The following is a 23,808-nucleotide window of genomic DNA, read 5'->3' on the forward strand; positions in this document are numbered from 1 at the left end:
ACGTAAATTTAGAACTTTTCATTAGTAGGAGGTATTGATTTATTTTTGCCAATGGCTGTTTCATGAAGATACTGTGTTTTTACTTCTTCCCAACGTTCAGTTTCTTTCAATTACAGTTTCATTTATTGCAATTGTTGGTATACAATCTTTTTAAATTCCTTGTTATTTAAAAATTATAAACAGAAAATCAAATCTGATCAACATTGACAAATTGACAAACGTCAAAGAAACAACATAGACAATGTCATTTCGTTCTGAAATAATCACCAGTTTTAAAAATAAAACTTTAAATGTTTGTATAGTTAAGAAAAACGCATAAAAAGAACAAGTGTGATGATCCAAAGTTAACTTTGAAAAACTATAGTTTTAACATCTGTTTGAAAAGAGAACCCTTAATCACTTAATTTGTAAAGAAAATAAAAGTTTTTGGTTGGGTAACAAAACATCAAAAATTGATTTCTCGGAACCATTAAACTGTCAAAACATTTCGTCAGAATTCGGAAAATACAAAATGTATTTGTGATTCAACTTGGCGTAATATGTCGCAAACTTTATGAACACTATTATAGCATTTTAATAAATAATAAGTTACAATTTTAATTACTAATTAGATTCTTATGTGATAATTGTGCGTAACCGCTAGTCACTGTACTACTATTTCATTGTTTGTACAGTTGCAATATTTTCGTAATCTTTGCGTCACATTTGTAATTATTTTGGCCGTATTCTGTTTGTATCGTACTTTTGTTGACTCACAATCACTTTGAATGCGGACTTGGCAACAGTGAGTGGTGTTTCAATGTTACCTTGAACCTAACGAAACAGCTGTTTGGATCAGGTAAGTGCTTTCATTCTATAAATAAATCATTTTTAATCTATACATTTATTTGAAATTAAAAAGTTAATTTGTTTTTTTTTTATTTCTTGGACTTACGCGGGTTTTATACCTTTGTCGAAATACGCGCCTTTTTAGATTTCAAATCAATATAATTATTGATTCTGATAACGTTTGTTTGATAAACAATAATTTATTTATGTGTTTGATAAAACGATATGTTATTTAGAGAATTTTTCCGATATTAGAACAAAGAAACTTTCTAATTTTGTCAAATTTATATTTTTTCTTAGTAGGCAATGTAGATATCATTTTTATAAATGAGAATAAATGACATATAATTACTCAAATTAAACTCAAAATAAGCTATGCCACTATGTATATGCCAGAGAACATATCCTTATGTGTTTCTCTTCACTCCATTTTCTTATATGAAACAGATGAAAGGATTTGGCAAGGAAGGGACAACATCCTCTTTCTGATCATCCTATCCTCTGTCCAATAAAGGCTGGCTATCTACCTAATGGCTATTATCACTTGACTAAATATAATATAACTTAAAATATTAATAGAAATAGCTATATACTGTAAATATAGTTATAAAACATTACTAATATTATAAAGGGGAAATATTTGTATTTTTGTATGTATTAAAATAACTTAAAAACTATTGAACCGGTTTCATAAATTCTTTCACCATTAAAAAGCATTGTTATCAGTGAGTAACATAGGCTATATTTTTTTATTATTTTTCAATTTAACACAGATTAAGTGACACAGCAATAGGCATTAAAGTGTTATGTAAAAAACTGAAATAATGCAAGGTCATAGTCAAATCATTTTCTTTTTTATTCCGTTTGAAAAAAAAAACTACTGTTATGTAGTTGTCTTAAAACAACTTTTTTATGTTTCATTTATCAACACAGTTTTTTGTGTGAAGTGTTTTACTGTCTGTATACCCTCATTTGTTTATCAAACTCCATGTTTAACGAGAGATCATTTAATTTTAAAATAACACAAGAATTCGAAATAAAACCTCATTTGTGGCAGTAACTTGATTATAGTATACATTAATTACATTGTATATTATTACTACTACTAAAATAAACTTCTATACTGTTATGCTAAAGAGGAAAGATTTGTATGTTTGTTTCAGGTAAATTCTAAAACTACTGAAACAATTTCAAAGATTCTTATACTATTAGAAAACAACATTATTACTAAGTGTCATAGACTATGTATATTACTAGTTTTTTTAATATCATGCAGACAAAGTTGCATGCAAAAGTTATAGTCCAATAAAGATATAGTTTGTGTCATAAGCTTGTAAAATTATTGCATCAGTATCAAGGAAAATCAAATATTAATTAAGTTAGCGTAATTAGCTGTAAGCACAAACTAATTTTACCTAAATATGTAAAGAAACTGTTTATTAAATGCTTAAAAAAAGTTTAAAATAATTGCTAAAGCTATTATTATTAAAAATCTAAGTTTAGACTTCTGGCAGAATCCAAACACTACCATTTGTCTGTTTGTTTTTTTAAAAACATCGCATCGCGCGCCAAAAATTTCCCGCCGAATCTGACAGCGTTGTGTTATGTACACTTTGATATGTTGCCAAGGTCGTAACAGAAATGTGTAGGAATTTATGTATTCCGAGTTGTTTATTATAAACTTTTACAGAGAGATATATAATATAGATTTGATTTAATATGGTTTTCTTGTGTTCATTTGGAAATACGTAACCTTGCTTAACCTTGAAAATAAGTGTAAACGTTACATTTATCGTACACGCGTGATAAATGACGTAAATGTTATTGTTATCGAATGACTAAATATGCGTGCGAAAAATTAATTGTACTGAAAACGGTTTGACCAATATAAAATTCAAAAAAAATTCTCTAAAAAGTAACGAAATAATTCCTTGAAAATATTAAACCTCCCTTATTGTAGCTATTATGTCTATATTGTACAATTATTATTACTTTGAAGTCGGTTTCAGTCAATGTAGATTCGTTACTTAAACGTTACTATACTTTCAATTATCAATTTTTATGGTAAAAATGTAGCAGCCTTATGTAGAAATATCACTGCATACCTCGGCTGACACCGACATCAAAGTAATAATAATTGTACAATATAGACATAACAGCTAAAATAAGGGAGGTTTTCTATTTTCAAGGATTTATTTCGTTACTTTTTATTGTATTGTTTTTTTTTTATATTAACTGTTGTTAATAAAATCTCAAAGTAAAAAGTTAACAAACTGTATGGTCTAATACAAAAAATAATAATAAACTAACGATCGATATTTGTTGCGTGAATCCATCCTTAAGTACAGTTAGGGAATATGGCGGTGTTCAAAATACATAACTGTTTCAATTCATTAAGACAAGGAACAATAAGCAAGATAAAAGATCTTGAACAAGCGGCTAATTTGTATTTATTACTAGCTTTTGCCCGCGACTCAGTCCGCGTGGAATTAAAAAACAAAAGTGAGTAGCCTATGTGTTCTTACAGACTATCCTCTACGTTATATTTTCTTTAATTTCCTAATATTTTCTTTAATAATTTCAACTAAGCTCTCGGCTTGTGCTAGGATATGGTTCAAGACAATAGTTAAATGGCGGGATTCGAACCCTCGACTCTAAGATTGGTAGACCATACCTCAAACCACTAGGCTATTCGCGCTTATCTACTTATTTGTAAGTTTGATCTTGTCCTCTTACAAGGGACAACATAATATTCTGTAAATGGGACACCTCATTACCTCGACTGTACGTACACGTGTGTGTTGAACCTTGACAATGTCTGGTTTATTTTTGTGACATTAGATTCGTAAATATCTCCTACGCATATTTGATAACGTAATAAAAATACTGACTGGGTTGTTCACCCGTTTAATATAAACAAGTGACTGCGGTAAAAATAGATATCTACTCACGAGAATGTGTTTTTAATTGCAAAGATTATTAGAAACTATAAATAGTTTTATTAATTATATACAAAAATACAAATCTTTCCACTTTATAATATTAGTGTAGACAACTAAAATAAAATTATGCCCGAAACCAAGAGGCAGTGGAGGTGTGTGGGCACAGTACATAATCTTACATACATTTCTCTCAGCCGAATATCTGAATTCACTGCCTTCTCTAGCATGTCCTCTTTAACACATTCTTTTCTATATTTCAGATAATAATGGACTCATTCTTCAGTCTGTTCGACCCGTCAGAGGGTGGACAGGCAAAGCAATCTAATAAGAAGCGACAGAAATCAGACGCGGATACGAAAAAGAACCCAGATGCACCGAAAGGTAAATATCAGAGCGAGTGGAAAGAGACCTTTACTAATATATACTTCTATACTAATATTATGAAGGGGAAATATTTGTATTTTTGTATCATCATCATCATCATCACCAACTCACTATAAGTCCCCACCGAGAGGCTCGGAGCGTACTCTAAGTAAGTATGACTTGGCCATTATTAACCACACTGGCTAAATGCGGGTTGGTTGACTTCACACATATCTTTGAATTTCTTCGCCGATATGTGCAGGTTGCATCATGATGTTTTCCTTCACCGTAAGAACGTCGGGTAAATTATGTACATACGAAAATTCGAAAAATCGAAAATCACATTGGTACAGCGGGATTCGAACCCAAGACTTGTAGATTACAAGTCAAGTGCTTAAACCATTGAGCTATCGACGCTATGTATTAGAATAACTCAAAAACTACTAGTCCAATTTTGAAAATTATTTCATCATAAGAAAGACAATTTATCTGTAAGTATCATAGATTATAATTTTTAATATCACGCGGGCAAAGTCGCGAGAAACAGCTAGTCGATACTAATTATAGAGAGGAATGATTTGTATTTTGTATGTATCGAAATAACTCAAAAACTACTGGGTCGATTTGAAAAATTCTTTCACTGTTAAAAAGCTACGTCATCACTGTCTCCTGGTAACATAGTCTATATTTTTTTTTTCAATTTTCACTTGTATTAAGTCACTAGCAACAGTTAATAGTATAACAATTACTTCAATAAAAAATAATGTTTTTTTTTATTCATCTTCCAGGTAGGAGGAAAGGTAGAAGGTCACAGCCTAAACAAGAGACCCAGCCAGAGGAATCATCTTTCCTCTGCGAGCCAGACCTTAGTACTGATTTTCTAGTCAAAGATTGTAGCTACATTGAGAACTATATGGAAGTTAAGAAAGACGATGGTAAGTTCTTTTTAAAGATCATTTACTCTCTATAAAATGTTCAAAGACTCTTCATCGTCATCATCATCATCATCGTCATCATCATCATTATCATCAACCTTATCCTACTCCCATAGCGGTGCAACAGGTTTTTGTTCTCCAAATAACTCTATCATACGTCATCTCAGTCATCAGTCCCTTCCTTATATCACCTTTCACACAATACATCTCTTTCTATGTCCACCTTTGCCGGTGTACCCCACACTCATAACTAACATTCTCCTTGTTACATGCGATTCATCCCTTATAACATGCCCCCATGCTAACCTTTTACTCCTTACCTACTCTACCACTGGGGCTACTCTCCGACTTCCTCTAATATACTCACTTCGTATTCTATCCATTCGTGTTACCATCCATCTTAACATTCTCATTTCTGCCACATGTAGTCTCCTTTCATCCATCCCTTTTACTGCCCAAAGACTTAAGATCAGAATTTACAATTTATAAATGCATGAAATAAATTGAATTTAATAAACTGCTTATCTTGCATTGTTTCCAAAGAGTATAAAATATATGGAGGAGGTATAGTTGACTTAACTTGATTTTTTTTTCACATAATCATCACTAACGCTATCGTAATTATTTTTTACTATCTATACTAATATTATAAAGAGAAAAGATTTGTATTTTTGTATTAAAATAACTCAAAAACTACTGGGCCGATTTTAAAAATTCTTTCACACATAGAAAGGTAATTTATCTGTGAGTGACATAGGCTATGTTTTTAATTATTTTTTAATAACACTCGTAGTCGGGAGCAACAGCTAGTTGTATTTAAATTAATTGCCAATATGTTGCATTAAATAGTATTTAAATGTTACAAAATGTAACGATTGTAGTTTTTTTTGTTCAAACACCGACAATTTCCCTAACTGTACTTTTCAAAGAAAGTATCAGTATTTTTTTTTTACCATCTCTTCTATGTATTTAACCCTTAAATGCATGATGTTGCATTTGCAAACTAAATTGAAAAAAAAATAAAATCTTTGTGTTTCCTTAATCTATGTTCAATTCACTACCCGTTTCAATTTATGGTATTTAAAAAAAAATCGTGCATTTAAGGGTTAAATGTGTCTAATTGTTTTCTTTAATAATTCCTACTGTCTTGATTTTCAGATACAAAAACGGATAAACCAAAACGACGTAATTCTTGTAGAAAATATAGAAGGAAAAAGAACAAAGTATCACCGACTAAGGATATCGTTACTCCAGCTTGGATAAATACAGAAGAGGTTGAAGATAATAAAAATTGGAATAATCTATCACCGGTACCTAAAATGCATGATGAAAATGTTGGAAAAAACGTCAATGACCTTGGAAAAGACAGAAAGAATAGAAGGAAAGATATTGAAGAAGAATTATTGGATAAAGATAAAAGTGGATATTTAGACAGAGCTGTGTACCATAATGTTATAGAGAAATTAGAGAAAGTCGGTTTGAAAGATGAAATGTATTTAGCCGGAGACTTTAATGATGATTATTTGGAAAATGATTTCTTCTACAGCTCTGATGATATGGAAGATTATTTTGATGATGATACGTGAGTATTTAAATACTAGCTGTTCCCGTGCGACTTCATTCGTATGAAATTATGAAAATTTTATTTTTTTGTTTACATTTTTCAAATTACAAATGTCAAAATGACATGACATGATGACAACCTTGCTTCCTTGATGTTGGCAGCAACTTATGGTCTCTTTCCCACATTAGGGTTTTTATCCAAAATTTTACCACCTAAGTTTGATGGCGTTAAAATATATAGTCTAAAGCGTGACAAAAGTGTAGGGCTTTTTATTAAAAAAATAATTATTCAAATAATGCTCTAATTACTGACATCTTAGGCAACAAAGAAGTGTGTTTTTACACTTTATTATAATAGTATAGAAGTATAGATAATAGGCTTGGGAAATACTAAATTCTGTACATATATACGTCCAGATTAAGGGGCTCGGAGTCTAACCTAAGTTAGGATGACTAGGCCATAGTCAAGCAAGCTGCACTGCGGGTTGACTTCAGTCATATCTTTGAATTTCTTTGCCGATATGTTCATCACAATGTTTTCCTTCACCATAAGAAAGTCGGGTAAATTATGTACTTGTGAAAAAAAGCGGGATTCGAACCTATGACCTGCAGATTATAAGTCAAGTGCCCAAAACCCTGAGCCACCGACACACTATACTTAAAACTTTTACTATTAAAACAGTAACTAACTATAATTTTTAGATGTAATATAGTTAATTTCATTAACTTATCCGACTCGAAGGACCAAATTTGTTTATTACCTTTTTCAATTGTATGTAAGCTATGTTTTATCGCGCGTATTTTTTTCCATATAAATAATAGCGATGTTTTCGAGTTCTAGAGTGTGTTTTTTGTTTTTTTCTAGAACTACCGATTCTGAAGACTCTGGTGAGGAATGCTATGGCAGTTTACCTCCGGAGCCCCGCTTTGGTAATGTCGAGTACAAACTGCAGTTAGTTGAGCCCTGCGAGAGAAGATTCCAACATTTAGTCACACAGGTATATGTATAAGCTGATTTTAAACTAGCTTTTGCCCGCGATTCCGTCCGCATGGAATAAAAAGAAATTGCCTATAATATTAGTATGACGGTTTCTAAGTTTTTTTTTTTTATAATTCGTCTAAACAAGGATGATCTCAAAAATCAAGTATTATTCTTTGGTTTCCAAAAGAAATCGTCCAATTTGGAGTCATGTATATTGCCTATTTCGATATTGATTATTCCCAACGGTCACCCCGCTCTGTCCACACTTGAAAATAAAAAGTTTCATCCGTCCCACTAATCACCAATAAGGTGACAGATGGAAACGTTATGATATAAAATAAGTTCCAACCGTCCTCGTCGCAAAAGTAGGGACGGATGAAACTTTATTCTCAAATGGGGACAGAGCGGGGTGACGGTTGGGAATAATTATTCGATTTCCCTTAATAGTGGTTTGATTGTTAGTTGAAATGGCGGCTACGGTCTGGCGGGGGTAGTGCGGTCTACGTAGTGGGCGTGCGTGACTGCGGCGCGCTACGGGGGCTACGAGCGCGTGCGCTACGAGCCAGCCTACGTGCGCTACGCCGTATGGCCGCCGCACTAGGCGCTGCGCCTGTCGCCGCTCGGGCACGCCGTCTCGCACCGCATAGGGCGGTCGCTGAAGTATATATACGAAAGGTGAGTTAAGTGCTTTAAAGATTTTTTTAAATCAAATTTAAAAATGTATAATAGGGAATATGCTTGTTTTTCGTCTTTTTTTAAAGGATTCTACTTGTTATAAAATAACCAGAAAAAAATTGACGCGAAAATATTCAACCATTGAGCTAAAAATAATAAAATAAAATTACGACCGTTTTCGAGCGACTAAAAAGCGACCAGAGTTGTCATGAGACACGTGACGTCAATCGTCTTATTCCATTCATAACATACGCTCAGATGTCACTTCGATGTAAAAAATAACAAAGTATGTATCTCATTGCTTCTCGAGGTCAAAAAGTAAAAAATCTATTCATTTTGACCAATAGTGTCCCCTTTATCGTGTTTTTTAGTAATTAGGAATAATAAAAAAAAAAACAAAATGATATTTTGTTTTCGTGATATGCTCTTTTTTGTTTTTTAACTTAAAGATTATCAGTCGTCTATACATATAATTAAGTTGGACTGTCTGTTTGTAATATGAAAAGGAAAAATCCAGATTTCGAGAAGATGGTGTATTGCTGATAACGAAAATCGCATTTTAAAAAATTTTGTCTGTCTGTCTGTCCGCAAGCCGCGTTTATTCCAGGTAATCTCCAAAACGGCTGGGCAGATTTCGCCGCAAGCAAGATTTCTCGGCCTTTTGCAATTGTACTGTTTTGCTCCAGTTGGCTGACACTCAGCAGAGCGTGGAGCTGAGGATAGCTGTGATGGGAGCCAACGAAGCAGGGAAATCGACTCTTATAGGTGTACTAACTCAAGGTAGGTAGATCATCATCCTCCTTATCCTACTCCCCTGGAGTCGGCGCATCAGGGTTTTGTCCCCCACATCTATCATACATCTCAGTCATCACTCCCTTCTTGTTCACCTTCCACAAAATACATCCATCTCTTTTTACGTCTACCTTTACTGATGTACCTCACTCATAACTAACGTTCTCCTTGTAACATACGATTCATCCCTCCCAACTATTTAATTCTATTCAGCTTAAGGTAGATATCTCGCGGGATTATCATGAAAAGAGATTTATTTCCTATATCATCGTTACATCTTAATATAAATCCCCACTTAGGGGGTTGGCCTAAGTTGGCCACTGCACTGCACTTCACACATATCTTGAATTTCTTCACAGATATGTGCAGATATGTTTTTCTAAACCGTAAGAACGTCGGGTAAATTGTACATATCCAATTCGAAAATCACATTGGTACAGCAGGTTTCGAACCCAGGACCTGTAGATTACAAGTCAACTGCTCAAACCTCTGAATCACTGACGCTCTTCAGTTTTTAATTTTTTAGATAACTAGCATTTGCCCACAACTGCGTCCGCGTGATATTGAAAATAAAACAAAAGTAGGTAGCCTGGAAGACCCACACTGTGATCTATATCTATGACAAATTTCATCCAAATCCGTTCAGCAGTTTAGGCTACAAACTCTAACAAACATCCATCTAAACATTCGGATTTATAATATTAGTATGATTACCCCTATCAAACGATATAAGGAGAAGTATGAAATTTAATGTTATTTTAAACTGTTTTTCAGGTGAATTGGACAATGGCCGCGGCAGCGCGCGTCTGAACATGTTCCGGCATTTGCACGAAGTTAAAAGTGGTCGTACTTCGTCTCTGAGTCATGAAATACTAGGATTTGATGCTCAGGTGAGTAAAAAATAGAAATATCCGGCTCGAAGGACCATCCAAATAACATGTATAATAGCATATTTGTATTTATTTATGCTTTTCTGCATAAATAAATATAAATATACTACGAGTATATACATGCGTCGGTGGCTCAGTGGTTTAAGCACTTGACTTGTAATCTATAGGTCTTGGGTTCGAATCCCGCTGTACCAATGTGATTTACGTATTTTCGTATTTTTGAATTTTTGTATGTACATAATTTACCCGACGTTCTTACGGTGAAGGAAAACATCGTGATGCAGCACATATCGGCGAAGGAATTCAAAAGATATGTGTGAAGTCAACCCGCAGTGCAGCGTGGTTGACTATGGCCTAGTCATCCCATACTTAGGGTAGGCTCCGAGCCCCTCGATGGGGACCTATAGTGAGCTGGTGATGATGATGTGATGTTAATAAATATAGCCTACTAGCTCTTGCCCGCGACTCCGTTCGTGTCTAATAAAAATTAAAATTGTACTGTGCTGGATAAGTGTGAATTGGTCATTAAGGTATATGTTTTATTAATTTTTTTTTTCCAGGGTAATGTAGTGAACTATGGATGTTCAGAGTTGATGACGGCGGAGCGTATAGGAGAGAGGAGTGCCAAGCTGGTGTCGTTCCTGGACCTGGCGGGGCACACGAAGTACCAGCGCACGACGCTGCACGGCCTCAGCGGGTACTCGCCGCACTACGCCATGATTGTGGTCAGTGTCGATAGATGGCGTTGGACTCAACTTAGAACACGATGTTGACTTTTGAAAAATACTAATTTTTTTATTCAATGACGTTTAAATTAGCTTTTGTTTTTGGTTTCGGCTATTATAAATAACTAGTTTTTCCCGTGCGGCTTCAGCCGCATGAAATCGTGAAAAATTTATTGTATTGTTTACATTTGTCAAATTATCAATTGCAAATGTCAAAATGACATGACATGACAAACCTTGGCAATCTTGCTTCTCTATGTTGGCAGCAACTTATGGTCTCTTTCCTACATTAGGGTTTATATCCAAAATTTGTACCCCCAAAGTTTAATGGCGTTAAAATATGTAGCCTAAAGCGTGACGCAATTTTAGGGCTTTTTATTAAAAAGAAAATTATTCAAAAATATGCTATAATTGATTACATCTTAGGCAACAAAGAACTGTGATTACGCTTTATTATAATAGTTGTTTGAAATAGTTAAGAACGCAACCATAACGTTTTTAGTGGCAACACTTTTTGTAACTTCCTCTTCTCTTGTGTTCATTGAATATACGCCGTGCATTTTCTCGAGCAATCGTTTAATCTTACTAATGTTATAAATAGCGAAAGTTTAGATGGATGGATGTTTGTTAGAGTTTGTAGCCTAAACTGCTAAATGGAACTCCACGAAATTTGGCACAGGTTTAGAGCATAGTCTAGAAGAACACATAAGCTACTTTTTATCCCGGGAATAGTTACGGTTCCCGTGGGATTCGTTAATTTACTACGCGCGCCTACTTTATTGATTTATTTATAATTTAGTTTTTTAATGTTTACTCGATCATTCTGCAACGGTTCAACATATCTTATTGATATTTGTCACAGATATAAAACAAAGTCTGTAGTACACATGGGATAAGCTTCATCCCCGAGAAATGTCGGGTTCCCGGGATACGTAGCTTTTTGTAATTTATATAGTTCCTATGTTTTCTAATACCACGCGGACGAAGTCGCGGGCAACAGCTCGTAGTTTAATAATAAAACAATAGAATAGATATGCATTTAAAATACTAGTGACACATTTAGCGTGGTTGACTATGGTCTAGTAACCTAACTTAGGGTATACTCCCCCCTCAGTGGGGACGTATAGTGAGCTGGTGATGATGATGATGACATATTCAGATATCAGCAACCGCTGGCATCACTCGTATCACAGAAGAGCACATCGCGCTACTGACGGCGTTAGAGCTGCCGTTCTTTGCTGTCATCAGCAAGTGCGAGCTCTGCCCCGCCAATGTGCGGCCGCTGCTGCAGCGCCTGCAGGACCTGCTGGCTCCAGAACGAGAGAATACAGTTAAAAAGGTATTGTATACATTTTATTTTCAATTATACATCTTATTTTTTGTATTATGTATTGTTGGACGGTTACTTTTCTCCGTCCGAGGCTCTGGAGGTGTGGGGCTATTGAAACACTTTCTTCATCTAGTTAATCATCATTATATTTATAATATCAAAATCATATATACAAAGTCAATTCTATAAGTCCTACTATGTTTCTTGGTACGTGTCGAGATATGAAGCCAAAATGTATAAAACATCAAATATACAATTCTTTATAATTTAAAATATATTATTCTAATATTAAAAACCATCATCTGTGTGTACAGTGTTGCCTGCCAGTATACAAACATATAAAAACTCCAACATGTATACATCTTGTTTTGTTACATGGTAAATAATACATCTTATTTGTATGATTATACAATTTATTTTTCTTTGAATTATGTTTATATTTATTTTTATTTGTGTATGCCTCTAATTATATATGAATGTAATGATGTATTTGTTACATTTTGGTTGTATTAACAATGATTGAATTGGACAGATCGACAGACTAAGTGCAAGAGAGCGAATGAATGTACAATAGGGATGTCCGTGTGTCTCTGTTGCTAGTGATGTCCGTAGTCGATCATTAGGGATCCATATGAAGGTGACATAGGCGCCTACATTATTGAATATAAAACGACTTTGTTAGCCATTTTGTTGAATTACAAAGATATTCAATATTGTATAGAGGAGACATAGTTCACATAATCTCACTATATGTTGTTAAATCCTCACAACTACATGTCAATTTAATTAATTGTATTTAAATTAATTACCAATAGATATTATTAAATGTTTATATTTTAATTTGTAACACTGTTTAATTTATTTTATGATAAAGATGGAGTTTATTATAATTTAGTTAAATGTTTTATTTCACGTCAATACACGGCACTAAACTTGACAACTGATATAGTACCTGTCGGAGAAAGTACCGGTGGAAATTTTGTTTATTCTCGTCTGTATTTTTTTAATGTCTTAAAGTATGGCATTTACTGGTAATTCCATATTTCTGTATAATCTGTGCTCATCTAATGAATATGCAGTTTCATCTATTTTATATAAATATAGTTGCATGTAAAGCAGCGTCGGTGGCTCAGTGGTTTAAGCACTTGACTTGTAATCTACAGGTCTTGGGTTTAAATCCCGCTGTACCTGTGATTTTCGATTTTTCGAATTTTCATATGTACATAATTTACCCGACGTTCTTACGGTGAAGGAAAACATCGTGATGCAGCACATATCGGCGAAGGAATTCAAAGATATGTGTGAAGTCAACCAACCCGCAGTACAGCGTGGTTGACTATGGCCTAGTCATCCTTACTTAGGGTAGGCTCCGCCCTCAGTGGGGACGTATAGTGAGCTGGTGATGATGATGATTATGTATTTTATAATTATACATGTTATTTCGGCAGAAGGCAGTGTTGATAACTGACGAGAACATGGCTCGCAGCTGCGTCGCGCCGCAGCACTCCATACTCGACTCTATAGATAAGTGTTCTGATGACGAAGAGAAGAAAGATGATGGGTGAGTTTTCGTGATGAATCGGCCTAGTAGTTAGTGAATTAACAAAAGATTACAAATATTAAAAAAAAATTAAGGTTTTTTTTTTATAATATAAGGTGACAAATAAGCAAGCGGCCACCTGAATCCACTAAAATGGAAAGCGACCGTTGCACATAAACATCCGCAATTGCAGATGCGCTGCCTACCCTTCAATGACGGAGGAGGAGACGCATATAAAGAGGAAATTTCTTCATCACCACGTATCCTCCACCGTCAAATCCACTTTTCCTTTCCATCCTTTCCTCTTATGAAAAGGGTGGAAAGGGAAAGGGACTAAAATTAGACCTCCGGCACCACACTCATCACACGAAACACGGAATTGCTTCCACTTCACGCCTGTCTTGTGTGTGGTCGTGGTATTACTGTGGGCGTGCCGGCCATGCAGTGCTAAGATGTTATGCGGGCACTACCACTGTTAAGATTATCTTATTTAGACAAACTATAATGTGTTATTCCAGTGCGGTGGAGCGCGTGGCGGTGTTCCCGGTGAGCTGCGTGCGCGGCGCGGGGCTGAACGCGCTGCACGCCTACCTGCTGGCGCTGCAGCCGCCGCTGCCCGAGGTGCAGCCGCCGCAGGATGATGTCAGTACACCCCGTTTGTATTTAACTGCATTGTGTACAATATAACCGTATTCTATACTAGTCTTATCGCATTGTATACTATTTAACCGCATTGAATACAAACCTCACCGCATTGTATACAATTTAACCGCATTGTATACTAGTCTTATCGCATTGTATACTATTTAACCGCATTGTATAGTAGTCTTATCGCATTGTATACTAGTCTTATCGCATTGTATACTATTTAACCGCATTGTATACATATCTTACCGCATTGTATACAATTTAACCCCATTGTATACTGAAAGGGAACGTGGATTGACGGTGCAAGAGACGCATAGGAAGGGGAAATTTCCTCTTTATGTGCGTCTCCTCCGTCTATTAAAGGTAGACAACGCATCCGCTACTGCGGATGTCTATGGGCAGTCGCTTCACCAGTTTGGCGGATTTATGTGGCTGCTTCCTCGTTTGTCACCTTATGATATAAAAAAAGGATTTGTAACATTGCCGTTTTCAATACTTAATAATATAAAGAGGAAAACTTTGTATTTTTTTTTATAACATAAGATGGCAAACAAGCAAGCGGCCACCTGAATCCGCCAAAATGGCGAAACGACCGCTGCCCATAGACATCTGCAATTGCAGATGCGTCGCCTACTCTTATCCGACGGAGGAGGAGACGCACATAAAGAGGATATTTCCTCTTCCTATGCATCTACTCCATCGTCGAATCCACTTCCCGTTCCCATCCTCTCATAAGGAAAGGGTGGTAAAGAGAATGGGACTTAAATTAGGCCTCCGGCACCACACTCATCAGACGAGACACGGCATTGGTTCCATTTCACGTCTGTCTTCTGTGTGGTCGTGGTATTACTGGGGGCGTGCCGGCCCTGCACTGCTAAGATGTTAAAGCGGGCACTACCACTGTCTGTGGTAGTGCCCGCTTTAACATCTTAGCGTCTGTGTCTATTTTTGTATGTATTTGATTCACTCAAAAACTACTGGGCCGATTTTAAAAATTCTTTCACCATTAGAAAGGTAATTTATCTGTGAGTAATATAGGCTATATTTCAATTTCACGCGGGCGATGTCGCGAGCAACAGCTAGTAGGGTATAAAAAATGTAGATTTGTGTAATATTGCAGGAGCCGTGTGAATTTCAAATCGACGAGATCTTCCATGTAGGAGACAGTGGTCCGGTTGTCGGGGGACTCCTCGCCAGGGGACAGCTGTATGAGGGAGATAACCTTATTATAGGTAATATCGCCTTTTAAAATATTAGAGGTAGAGGTAGAAAGAGATGGATGTATTGTGTGAAAGGTGACATGATGAAGGGAGTGACTGAGATGACGTATGATAGTGTTATGGAGGACAAAAACCTGTTGCGTCACTACTGGAGTAGGATAAGGAGGAAGATAATCGTCTTTTAAAACAAATTATAAAATAACTAATAAAAAAATGTCCTTAAAATGATTTAATATTTATTTATTTGTACGAAAACTTCGTTTGAGCAAATTTGGACCATCCACTATGCCATTTTAATAGTGTGGAATTAAAAAAAAAAGGAGCCTATAATATTCCCGTCTATGTCAGCTACCCTCCTGTGAAAGTCTGGTCGAAATTGGCCCAGACGTTTCGGAGATTATCCGGAACAAATGCGCCTTGCAAACAGACAGACAGACAAATATTTTAAATACGATTTTCGTTATCAGCAACGCAAATACATCATCTACTCGAAATGTGGAATTTTTCTTTTGATATTACAAACAGACACTGCAATTTTATTATATGTATAGACTAGCTGTTCCTATGCGGCTTCATCCGCATGGAATTATAAAATCAATCGCAAATGTCAAAATGACATGACGTAACATAACGTTGGCAGCAATTTATGGTCTCTTTCCCACATTAGGTTTTTATCCAAAATATTTACCCCCCTAAGTTTAATGGCGTGAAAATGTATAGCCTAAAGCGTGACGTAAGTGTAGGGCTTTTTATTTAAAAAAGAAATGTTCAAAAATATGCTCTAATTGCTGACATCTTAGGCAACAAAGAAGTGTGTCATCAGCTTGCCCTTATCCCTTATAGACGGTCGGCAGAGTGCTGCTCTTCCATACATCTTCATCAGCCATATCTGAATCCACCTTCTTAAGCATATCCTCTTTCACACAATCAATCCATACTTTCTTCGGTCTTCCTCTTCCTTTTTATAGATAATATATAAAAAAATTAGCGCCCTTGACGTCATTACTTTAATTCAGACACTCCAATTTTATTATATGTTTAAATATAGATATGTAGGAATTAAAAAAAAACATGCCGCCCTTGACGTTAATAACTTATACCCGCAGGTCCATTAGAGAACGGTGAGTTCGTGCCGACATCAGTGCGGAGTATCTACCGGAACCGCGTGCCGTGCGGCGGCGTGCGCGCGGGGCAGAGCGCCAGCCTGGGCCTGGGCGGAGCACCCGCGCTGCGCCAAGGCATGGTGCTGCTCACCCCGCCGCCGGGCTACGCCGCGCCGCGCCGCAGGCCCACCTTCGGCACCTGCACGCGCTGCGCCAGCGGGGTCAGTACACTGACACGTGCCCATTGTCGCAGACAAGTGCCTATTGTCTCAAATTGTCTCAGACAAGTGCCTATTGTCTCATAGACGTTTTTACTGTTTCAGACACGTCCCTATTCTCTCGGACACGTGCCCACTGTCATAAAGACGAGCCCACTATCGAGACCCGTAATCCCTTTCTCAGACACCAGGCAGGCTCAGACACGTGCACTTTGTCTCAGACACATGCCTATTCTCTCGGACGCGTGCTCCCTGTCTCAGAGACTTGTCAGTCGACACGTGCCTATTGTCTCAAATTGTCTCAAACAGGGGCAGGCCCATTGTCTCAAAGACGTGCCCACTATCTTAGACACGTGTAAAGAATTTTTCCCTCTATAAAAAAAAAAAACTACAAACAGTAGACAAGTGTCAATTCTTTCAGGCACGTGCTCAAAATCTCAAAAACTTGTCCTTTGTCTCAAAGTGGCTACTGTACGCCAGACTATAGTTTAGAGGGTGAATAAATTGCAAAAGAAATTTGTAATGCTTAAAAGGGACAAAAATACAAGCCAACAAAGAAACAAAGTTACAGTGGTAACGGTATTTGTTAGCAAAATCCATAATTGTCATTTGTATATTTAAATTTTGAAAGTTTTAGAAAAGTACATTGAAATAATGTTTTTTTAATATGCACAGGAGATAATCTAAATTGTATTTTTTTTCCAGATACCAAAAGTACTGCATAATTCACAATCAAACGATACGAAGAATCGTAAAAACGTGCGCAGGAAAAACAAGAATTTGTTACAAGATATTGCTAATGTGGAAAATTCTCTCGCTAAAGCAAGAGATAATATAGAAGAAGGGAATATTTATAGGCAAGTATTAATAGTGTAACTTACTTTCGCCCGCGATACCCTCCGCGTGAAATTAAAAAAAAATGGAAGTAGCCTATGTCTTCCTCCAGACTATCCTCTACATCTATACCAAATTTCATCGAAATCTATTCAGCAGTTTAGGCTAAAAACTATAACAAACATATATTTTTTTTTTAAATAAGCTCGTTATTTACTGTTTTTTAATATCTACACACTTTTTCCAAAACACATCTTCATCCTCCTCGTTATTCTTTTTAACCGACTCCCCAAAAGAAGGAGGTACTCAATTCGTCTGTATGTTTATTTTTCTTCTCTTATTCCAAACTAATTTTAAAAACCAATGTCAAAATATCAAATTCGAAATCAATTAAAAAGAAAACATATCTAACCTCCTTATCCTACACTAATATTATAAATGCGAAAGTTTAGATGGATGTTTGTTAGTTTGTAGCCTAAACTACTGAACGTATCTCTGAAATTTATCATAGATGTAGGATAGTCTGGAAGAATACATACTTGCATTTTTTTTAATTCCGCGCGGACGGAGTCGCGGGCGAAAGCTAGTTTATAATATTAGTAGAGATATATCAATTTCCAGGGATTCTCAAACATTTTTACGTCAACCCATTAAATGTAATTTTTTCAAGTTTTGATCAAACAAACTCGCTATATTGTAAACCCCAGATCTGGTTATAGTATTTTTTTTTTCTTCAAAATACAGTCTACAAATTATTAAATTAATTTACTTTTGTTAATATTTGTTTTTAAATGTAATATTATATGGCGCTAATTATTTTTATTCGAGTCTCAATCAGTCGAGTTTTTTTTTTGTTAGTATAGATTATTCAGTAAATCCCCTATAACGCGGTTGATGGCTTTATAGAAATCCTCCTTTATACTACACTAGCTGTTCCCGTGCGAATTAGGAAAATTTTATTTTATTGTTTACATTTGTCAAATTACAAATGTCAAAATGACATGACATGATGACAATCTTGCTTCCTTGATGTTGGCAGCAACTTATGGTCTCTTTCCCACATTAGGGTTTTTATCCAAAATATTTACCCCCTAAGTTTAATAGCGTTAAAATATATATCCTAAAGCGTGACGTAAGTGTAGGGCTTGTTATTACAAAAAGAATTATTCAAAAATATGGTGTAATTGCTGACATCTTACGCAACCAAAGAAGTGTGTGTTTACGCTTTATTATAATAGTATAGAAGTATAGATAATTTTCACGTTATATGGAGGTATGGATAACGTTATAGTGAAGTTTAAATAATTTGTGGTATATTTATAGGTCTGAAAGTGACGGTGAGAAGATAGAAACAAACCAGAACGTGGATGTGAGATGCGTGTGCGGTGACGAGCTCCCTCTAGAAGATCCTAACGACCCGAGAGGATGCCTGTATTTCCAGGTAATTAAAAATATTTACTTACTAGAAAAAAAAAATTATTATAGATAACCTATACGGGGCATAAAAGTGAGGCATAAAAAGGTCTTCGGATGCTTCTTAGGGTTAATTTCTTGGTGTTGTCATTTAAAAGGCAAAATAATAGGAAAATAACATCTAAATTAGTCTTGTATGAACTCCATTTATGGATTACTAGTAGTTGCTCGCGACTTCGTCCGCGTTGAATTAAAAATCATAGCTTATGTTACTGACATCTTTATAAAGGTGATTTTTTTTTAATCTGCCCAGTAGTTTTTAAGTTATTACAATACGTACAAAAATCCAATCCTTTCTCTTTATAATTAGTAAAGAACCATCTAAACTGCCATTGCTTTGAAGAACAAAGATAATGTTTTGGTCATATCTTACTTCTTACTAACATTATAAGTGTGAAAGTTTGTATGGATGTTGGATGTAGAATTTAGTCCGGAAGAACATATCTTATTATTTTTAATACTAGCTGTCGCCCGCGACTCCGTTCGCGAGTAATTAAAGAATTAAAGAAAGTGAGTAGTCCATGTGTTCTTCCAGACTATCCTCTACATCTATACCAAATTTCATCGAAATCCCTTCAGCAGTTTAGGCTACAAACTCTAACAAACATCCATCTAAACTTTCGCATTTATAATATTAGTATGATAGTTCGGACTACAGCTGGTTTATTTTACTTCTCACTATATTTATTTTTTTGACTTGACCAATATCCCACTTTCGTACTAATATTATATTATAAATGTGAAAGTTTATATGTATGTTTGTATCCTAAACTGCTTGGATCTCGATGATTTTAATACATGTAGAGGATAGTCTCGAACACATAGGATATTTACTTCTTTATTTTATTTCACGCGGTCGTTGCGGGAAATAGCTAATCTATACTATTATAATAAAGCGTAAACACACACTTCTTTGTTGCCTAAGATGTCAGCAATTACAGCATTTTTTCGAATAACTCTATTTTAAATAAAAAGCCCTACACTTACGTCACGCTTTAGGCTATATATTTTAACACAATTAAACTTAGGGGTAAATATTAAGGATAAAAACCCTAATGTGGAAAAGAGACCATAAGTTGCTTCCAACATCAAGGAAGCAAGATTGCCAAGGTTTGTCATGTCATGTTATTTTGACATTTGTAATTGATTATTTGACAAATGTAAACAATAAAATGAAATTTTTATAATTTCATGCGGATGAAGTCGCATGGGAACAGCTAGTAGCTAATATGTATATAAAATAATATTTCAGGCGACAGTCCACGTGCTGCGACACTCCACTGCGATATCCCCCGGCTTTCAATGCTCCGTGCACGTCGGCAATGTACGACAGACAGCCATTATTGAGGTAAATATACTAACACTAATTTCTTATATTAATATAATAAAGCGTAAACATTACTTTGTGACGCAGGATGTCAGCAATCACAGTATTTTTTTTTTATTTTTTTTTTAATTAAAAACCCTACACTTACACGCTTTATGCTATTTTTTTTAAGGCTATTAAAGTTTGAGGGTAAATAAATTGGAACACAACCTTCATGTGGGAATGGGACCATAAACGACAAGCTGCCAACATTAAGGAAACAATATTATTATTGTAACGGTAATTTTGACATTTGCAATTGAGAATTTGACAAATGTAAACAATATGATTAAGTTTTTATATTTTCATGGCGATGAATAGTTAGTTTTATATATAATACGTTGTATTTTATACAAATACTATATTTCGCCCGCGACTCCGTCAGCGTGGTAATAAAAAAAAACAAAACCAAATAGCCTATGCGTTCTTTCAAACAATCCTCTACATGTATGCAAAATTTCATAGAGATCCGTTCAGCAGTTTAGGCTACAAACTCTTAACAAACATCCATCCATCCATTCATACCCCTCATCTAAACTTTCACATTTATAATATTACTGTTAGGAACAAAATTAGTACCGTGCTATTGTATTGGCGCAACTCTATATTATCGGCATAAACGTCACTTCCCTAGCTGACAGCTGTCAATGTCACTAGAAGTATGGATAGATTTGGCGCGCATCCTAAGTCTGGCGAGAAGTATTACTATGAGTTTAAAGCGACAGTATCAATTAAATAAGTTGTCTAATATTACTAATAAGTTACGATGGATGGATGTTTGTTAGAGTTTGTAGTCTAAACTGCTGAACCGATCTCAATTAAATTTGGCATAGTTGTAGAGGATATTCTAAAAGAACACGACTACTTTTTGACCGACATCCCAAAAGAAGGAGGTATTCACTTCGTCTGTATGTTTTTTTTTTAATTTAACGCGGACGGAAGCTAGTAAGTAAATAATGATATATGATAATATAATTCGTTTTCAGGGTATAATGTGCGGCAACGGCGAGCTGCGCGCGGGCGAGAGCGCGCCCGTCGTGTTCCGCTTCGCGCGCTGCCCCGAGTACCTGGTGAAGGGCCGCCGCATGCTCTTCACCGCAGGACTCGGCACCAGGTACACCATCAGCGCAATGCTCCTCATCTAAACAATCCACGTCACGTCACCAGCTCACTACGTCCCCACCGAGGGGCTCGGAGCCTACCCTAATGAGGGGTGACTAGGCCATAGTCAACCGCGCTGCACTGCGGGTTGACTTCACACATATCTTTGAATTTCTTCGTCGATATGTGCAGGCATCAGGATGTTTTTCTTCACCGTAAGAACGTCGGGTAAATTATGTACATATGAAAACCTGTAGATTACAAGTCAAGTTCTAAACACATTGAACACAAATTATTTTATACTTTGTCTAAATAAGATGATTAGTTTGACAATTCATTCGACAATTTAGTAGGGATGGGTTGTATAAAATCAGTCATCTTATCGATTTTCGATTTTTACTCATAGAAGTTGAAATAGACAGATTCGTAGTTATAACTTATGAATTATAAAAACACTGTTTTCTCAAATTAATAATGACTTGCAAAACCAATACAAATAATGAGAGTAAATAAATGTTTATTACTACTACAGCCGTACATAATCGAATTGGATTTCGCTATTATTTCTGTCATCGCTAAATTCTCTACACTATAATCAATACTAGAATTGTCATCTAAATTAGTTAATAAGAAAATAATTTTATTTAAACCAAATATCGATAGTTCATAATTGTTCGCTGCGTGTTTCGTCACTACGATACCTGTCTATTAAGTAGTGCATTTGCCTTCATACAAATTTAATTCGTTACTTCATATGCATTATTTGTCAAACTAATTTATCTTATTTAGACAAACTGTAAGTCTCTAGTTTGTATAGCAACGTGTAAGGCGTATCTGTCGCAGAAAAAATGTAAACTACCCACTGAGAATGTACAAGGTGCAACAAACCTAAAGGTTTAAGAACCTAAGGTAAAAGATGAAAATAAAAAATGTATAGACTAGACATTAACTACATTTTGTCACCGGTAACTTCTTTGGAAGGTACTATGTTGTCATGTTTAATGTCATTTAGTGTGTTTGTATTTACATAATAATAGTTATAAAACACTAGCTGTTCCCGTGCGGCATCATTCGCATTTCTATGCATTTTTTATTAAAACTTTATGTTATTGCTTACATATGTCAAATTATGAATTGCAAATGTCAAAATGACATGACTATGTCAAACCATGGCAAACCTTGCTTCCTTAATGTTGGCAGCAACTTATGGTCTCTTTCCCACATTGGGGCTTTTATTCAAAATATTTACCCCCTAAGATTAATGGCGTGAAAATATATAGCCTAAAGCGTGACGTAAGTATAGGGCTTTTTATTAAAAGAAGAATTATTCAAAAATATGTTGTAATTGCTGACATCTTAGGCAACAAAGAAGTGGGTGTTTACGCTTTTTTTATAATAGTATAGATTTGACTATAATATAAACAGTTCCATCTTTTTATTTAAATAAATCTATTGGCAATTCATTTAATTACATTGACTCACTAGTTGTTCGCGACTTCGCCTGCGTGAAATAAAAAAAATATGAAAATACAGCCTATGTTACTCACTGATAACGTAGCTGTTTAATGGCGAAAGAGTTTTTTAAAATCGGTTCAGTATTTGAGTTATTTCAATACATAGAAAAATACAATTCTTACTTAAAATAGTATGGATACAGACGATTGACTATAACCAACAGGATCCAAATTTAAATATATCTGTGTGAAATGTCACCTTTTTAATTTTTTTTTTCTAATTTTCAGAGCCATCGGACGTATTACGCAACTATTTCCATATCTGCCATCGACTTGAATCTGCGAATATATAATGGGGAAAAAATCACAGAAATGCAACTGTTTCTAAAATTATTTGCAATAATAATATATTAAAAAAATAGAGGAAACTAATATAAATTTATTTGATACACACCCAAAATATAGATGTATAATCTATAAATAATCCGGGGCATAAAATTGAGCCTCCGAAGGTCTTTTTTGCCTCAAAATAGATTTGATTTATTAAATAAATTTGTAAACTCCATAAATTATAAATCTATAGGTTAAAATATTAAGAAATAGTATTACAATGCAAGCTATGACGCAAGAAATTAGTGTTTTAACTAAATAGTGTGTTTTTTTCGTTTTTTTTTTTGTTATGAAAAATATCTATGTATAGTGAAAATATCTGTCTGTATGATGCTATTAATGTTTATTGTAACTAAATAAAAATATAGACTTACAAGGAAATTGTGACGGTTTTTTGACTTTGAAAGAGCGCCTTCTAGTTTTTAGAGTTACCAAT

General features: G+C 35.2%; 1 protein-coding gene across 1 annotated transcript; it reads left to right on the plus strand.

Annotated features, from left to right (window-relative positions):
• Nucleotides 1–463: 463 nt before the first annotated feature.
• Nucleotides 464–23,753, plus strand: LOC106104310 (GTP-binding protein 2-like). Its single transcript, XM_013284354.1, has 19 exons — nucleotides 464–838; nucleotides 4,031–4,151; nucleotides 4,922–5,068; nucleotides 6,227–6,650; nucleotides 7,497–7,629; nucleotides 8,076–8,288; nucleotides 8,975–9,068; nucleotides 9,855–9,970; nucleotides 10,531–10,695; nucleotides 11,855–12,034; nucleotides 13,474–13,586; nucleotides 14,084–14,207; nucleotides 15,334–15,445; nucleotides 16,540–16,757; nucleotides 17,460–17,611; nucleotides 18,912–19,029; nucleotides 20,314–20,409; nucleotides 21,414–21,541; nucleotides 23,271–23,753. The coding sequence occupies exons 2-19, from the start codon at nucleotides 4,037–4,039 to the stop codon at nucleotides 23,317–23,319; spliced, it is 2,697 nt and encodes an 898-aa protein (XP_013139808.1). The 5' UTR covers nucleotides 464–838; nucleotides 4,031–4,036; the 3' UTR covers nucleotides 23,320–23,753.
• Nucleotides 23,754–23,808: the final 55 nt, after the last annotated feature.

The sequence above is a fragment of the Papilio polytes genome, unplaced genomic scaffold (genome assembly GCF_000836215.1).
Source record: "Papilio polytes unplaced genomic scaffold, Ppol_1.0 DF824493.1, whole genome shotgun sequence".
NCBI lineage: Eukaryota > Metazoa > Arthropoda > Insecta > Lepidoptera > Papilionidae > Papilio > Papilio polytes.

Excerpts from the sequence above, each read along its gene's own strand:
- LOC106104310 (XM_013284354.1), top strand. The coding sequence starts at position 4,037 with ATGGACTCATTCTTCAGTCTGTTCGACCCGTCAGAGGGTGGACAGGCA. Across the intron at positions 16,758-17,459 it reads GCACGCGCTGCGCCAGCGGG|ATACCAAAAGTACTGCATAA; the intron begins GTCAGTACACTG and ends TTTTTTTTCCAG. Across the intron at positions 20,410-21,413 it reads GACAGACAGCCATTATTGAG|GGTATAATGTGCGGCAACGG; the intron begins GTAAATATACTA and ends ATTCGTTTTCAG.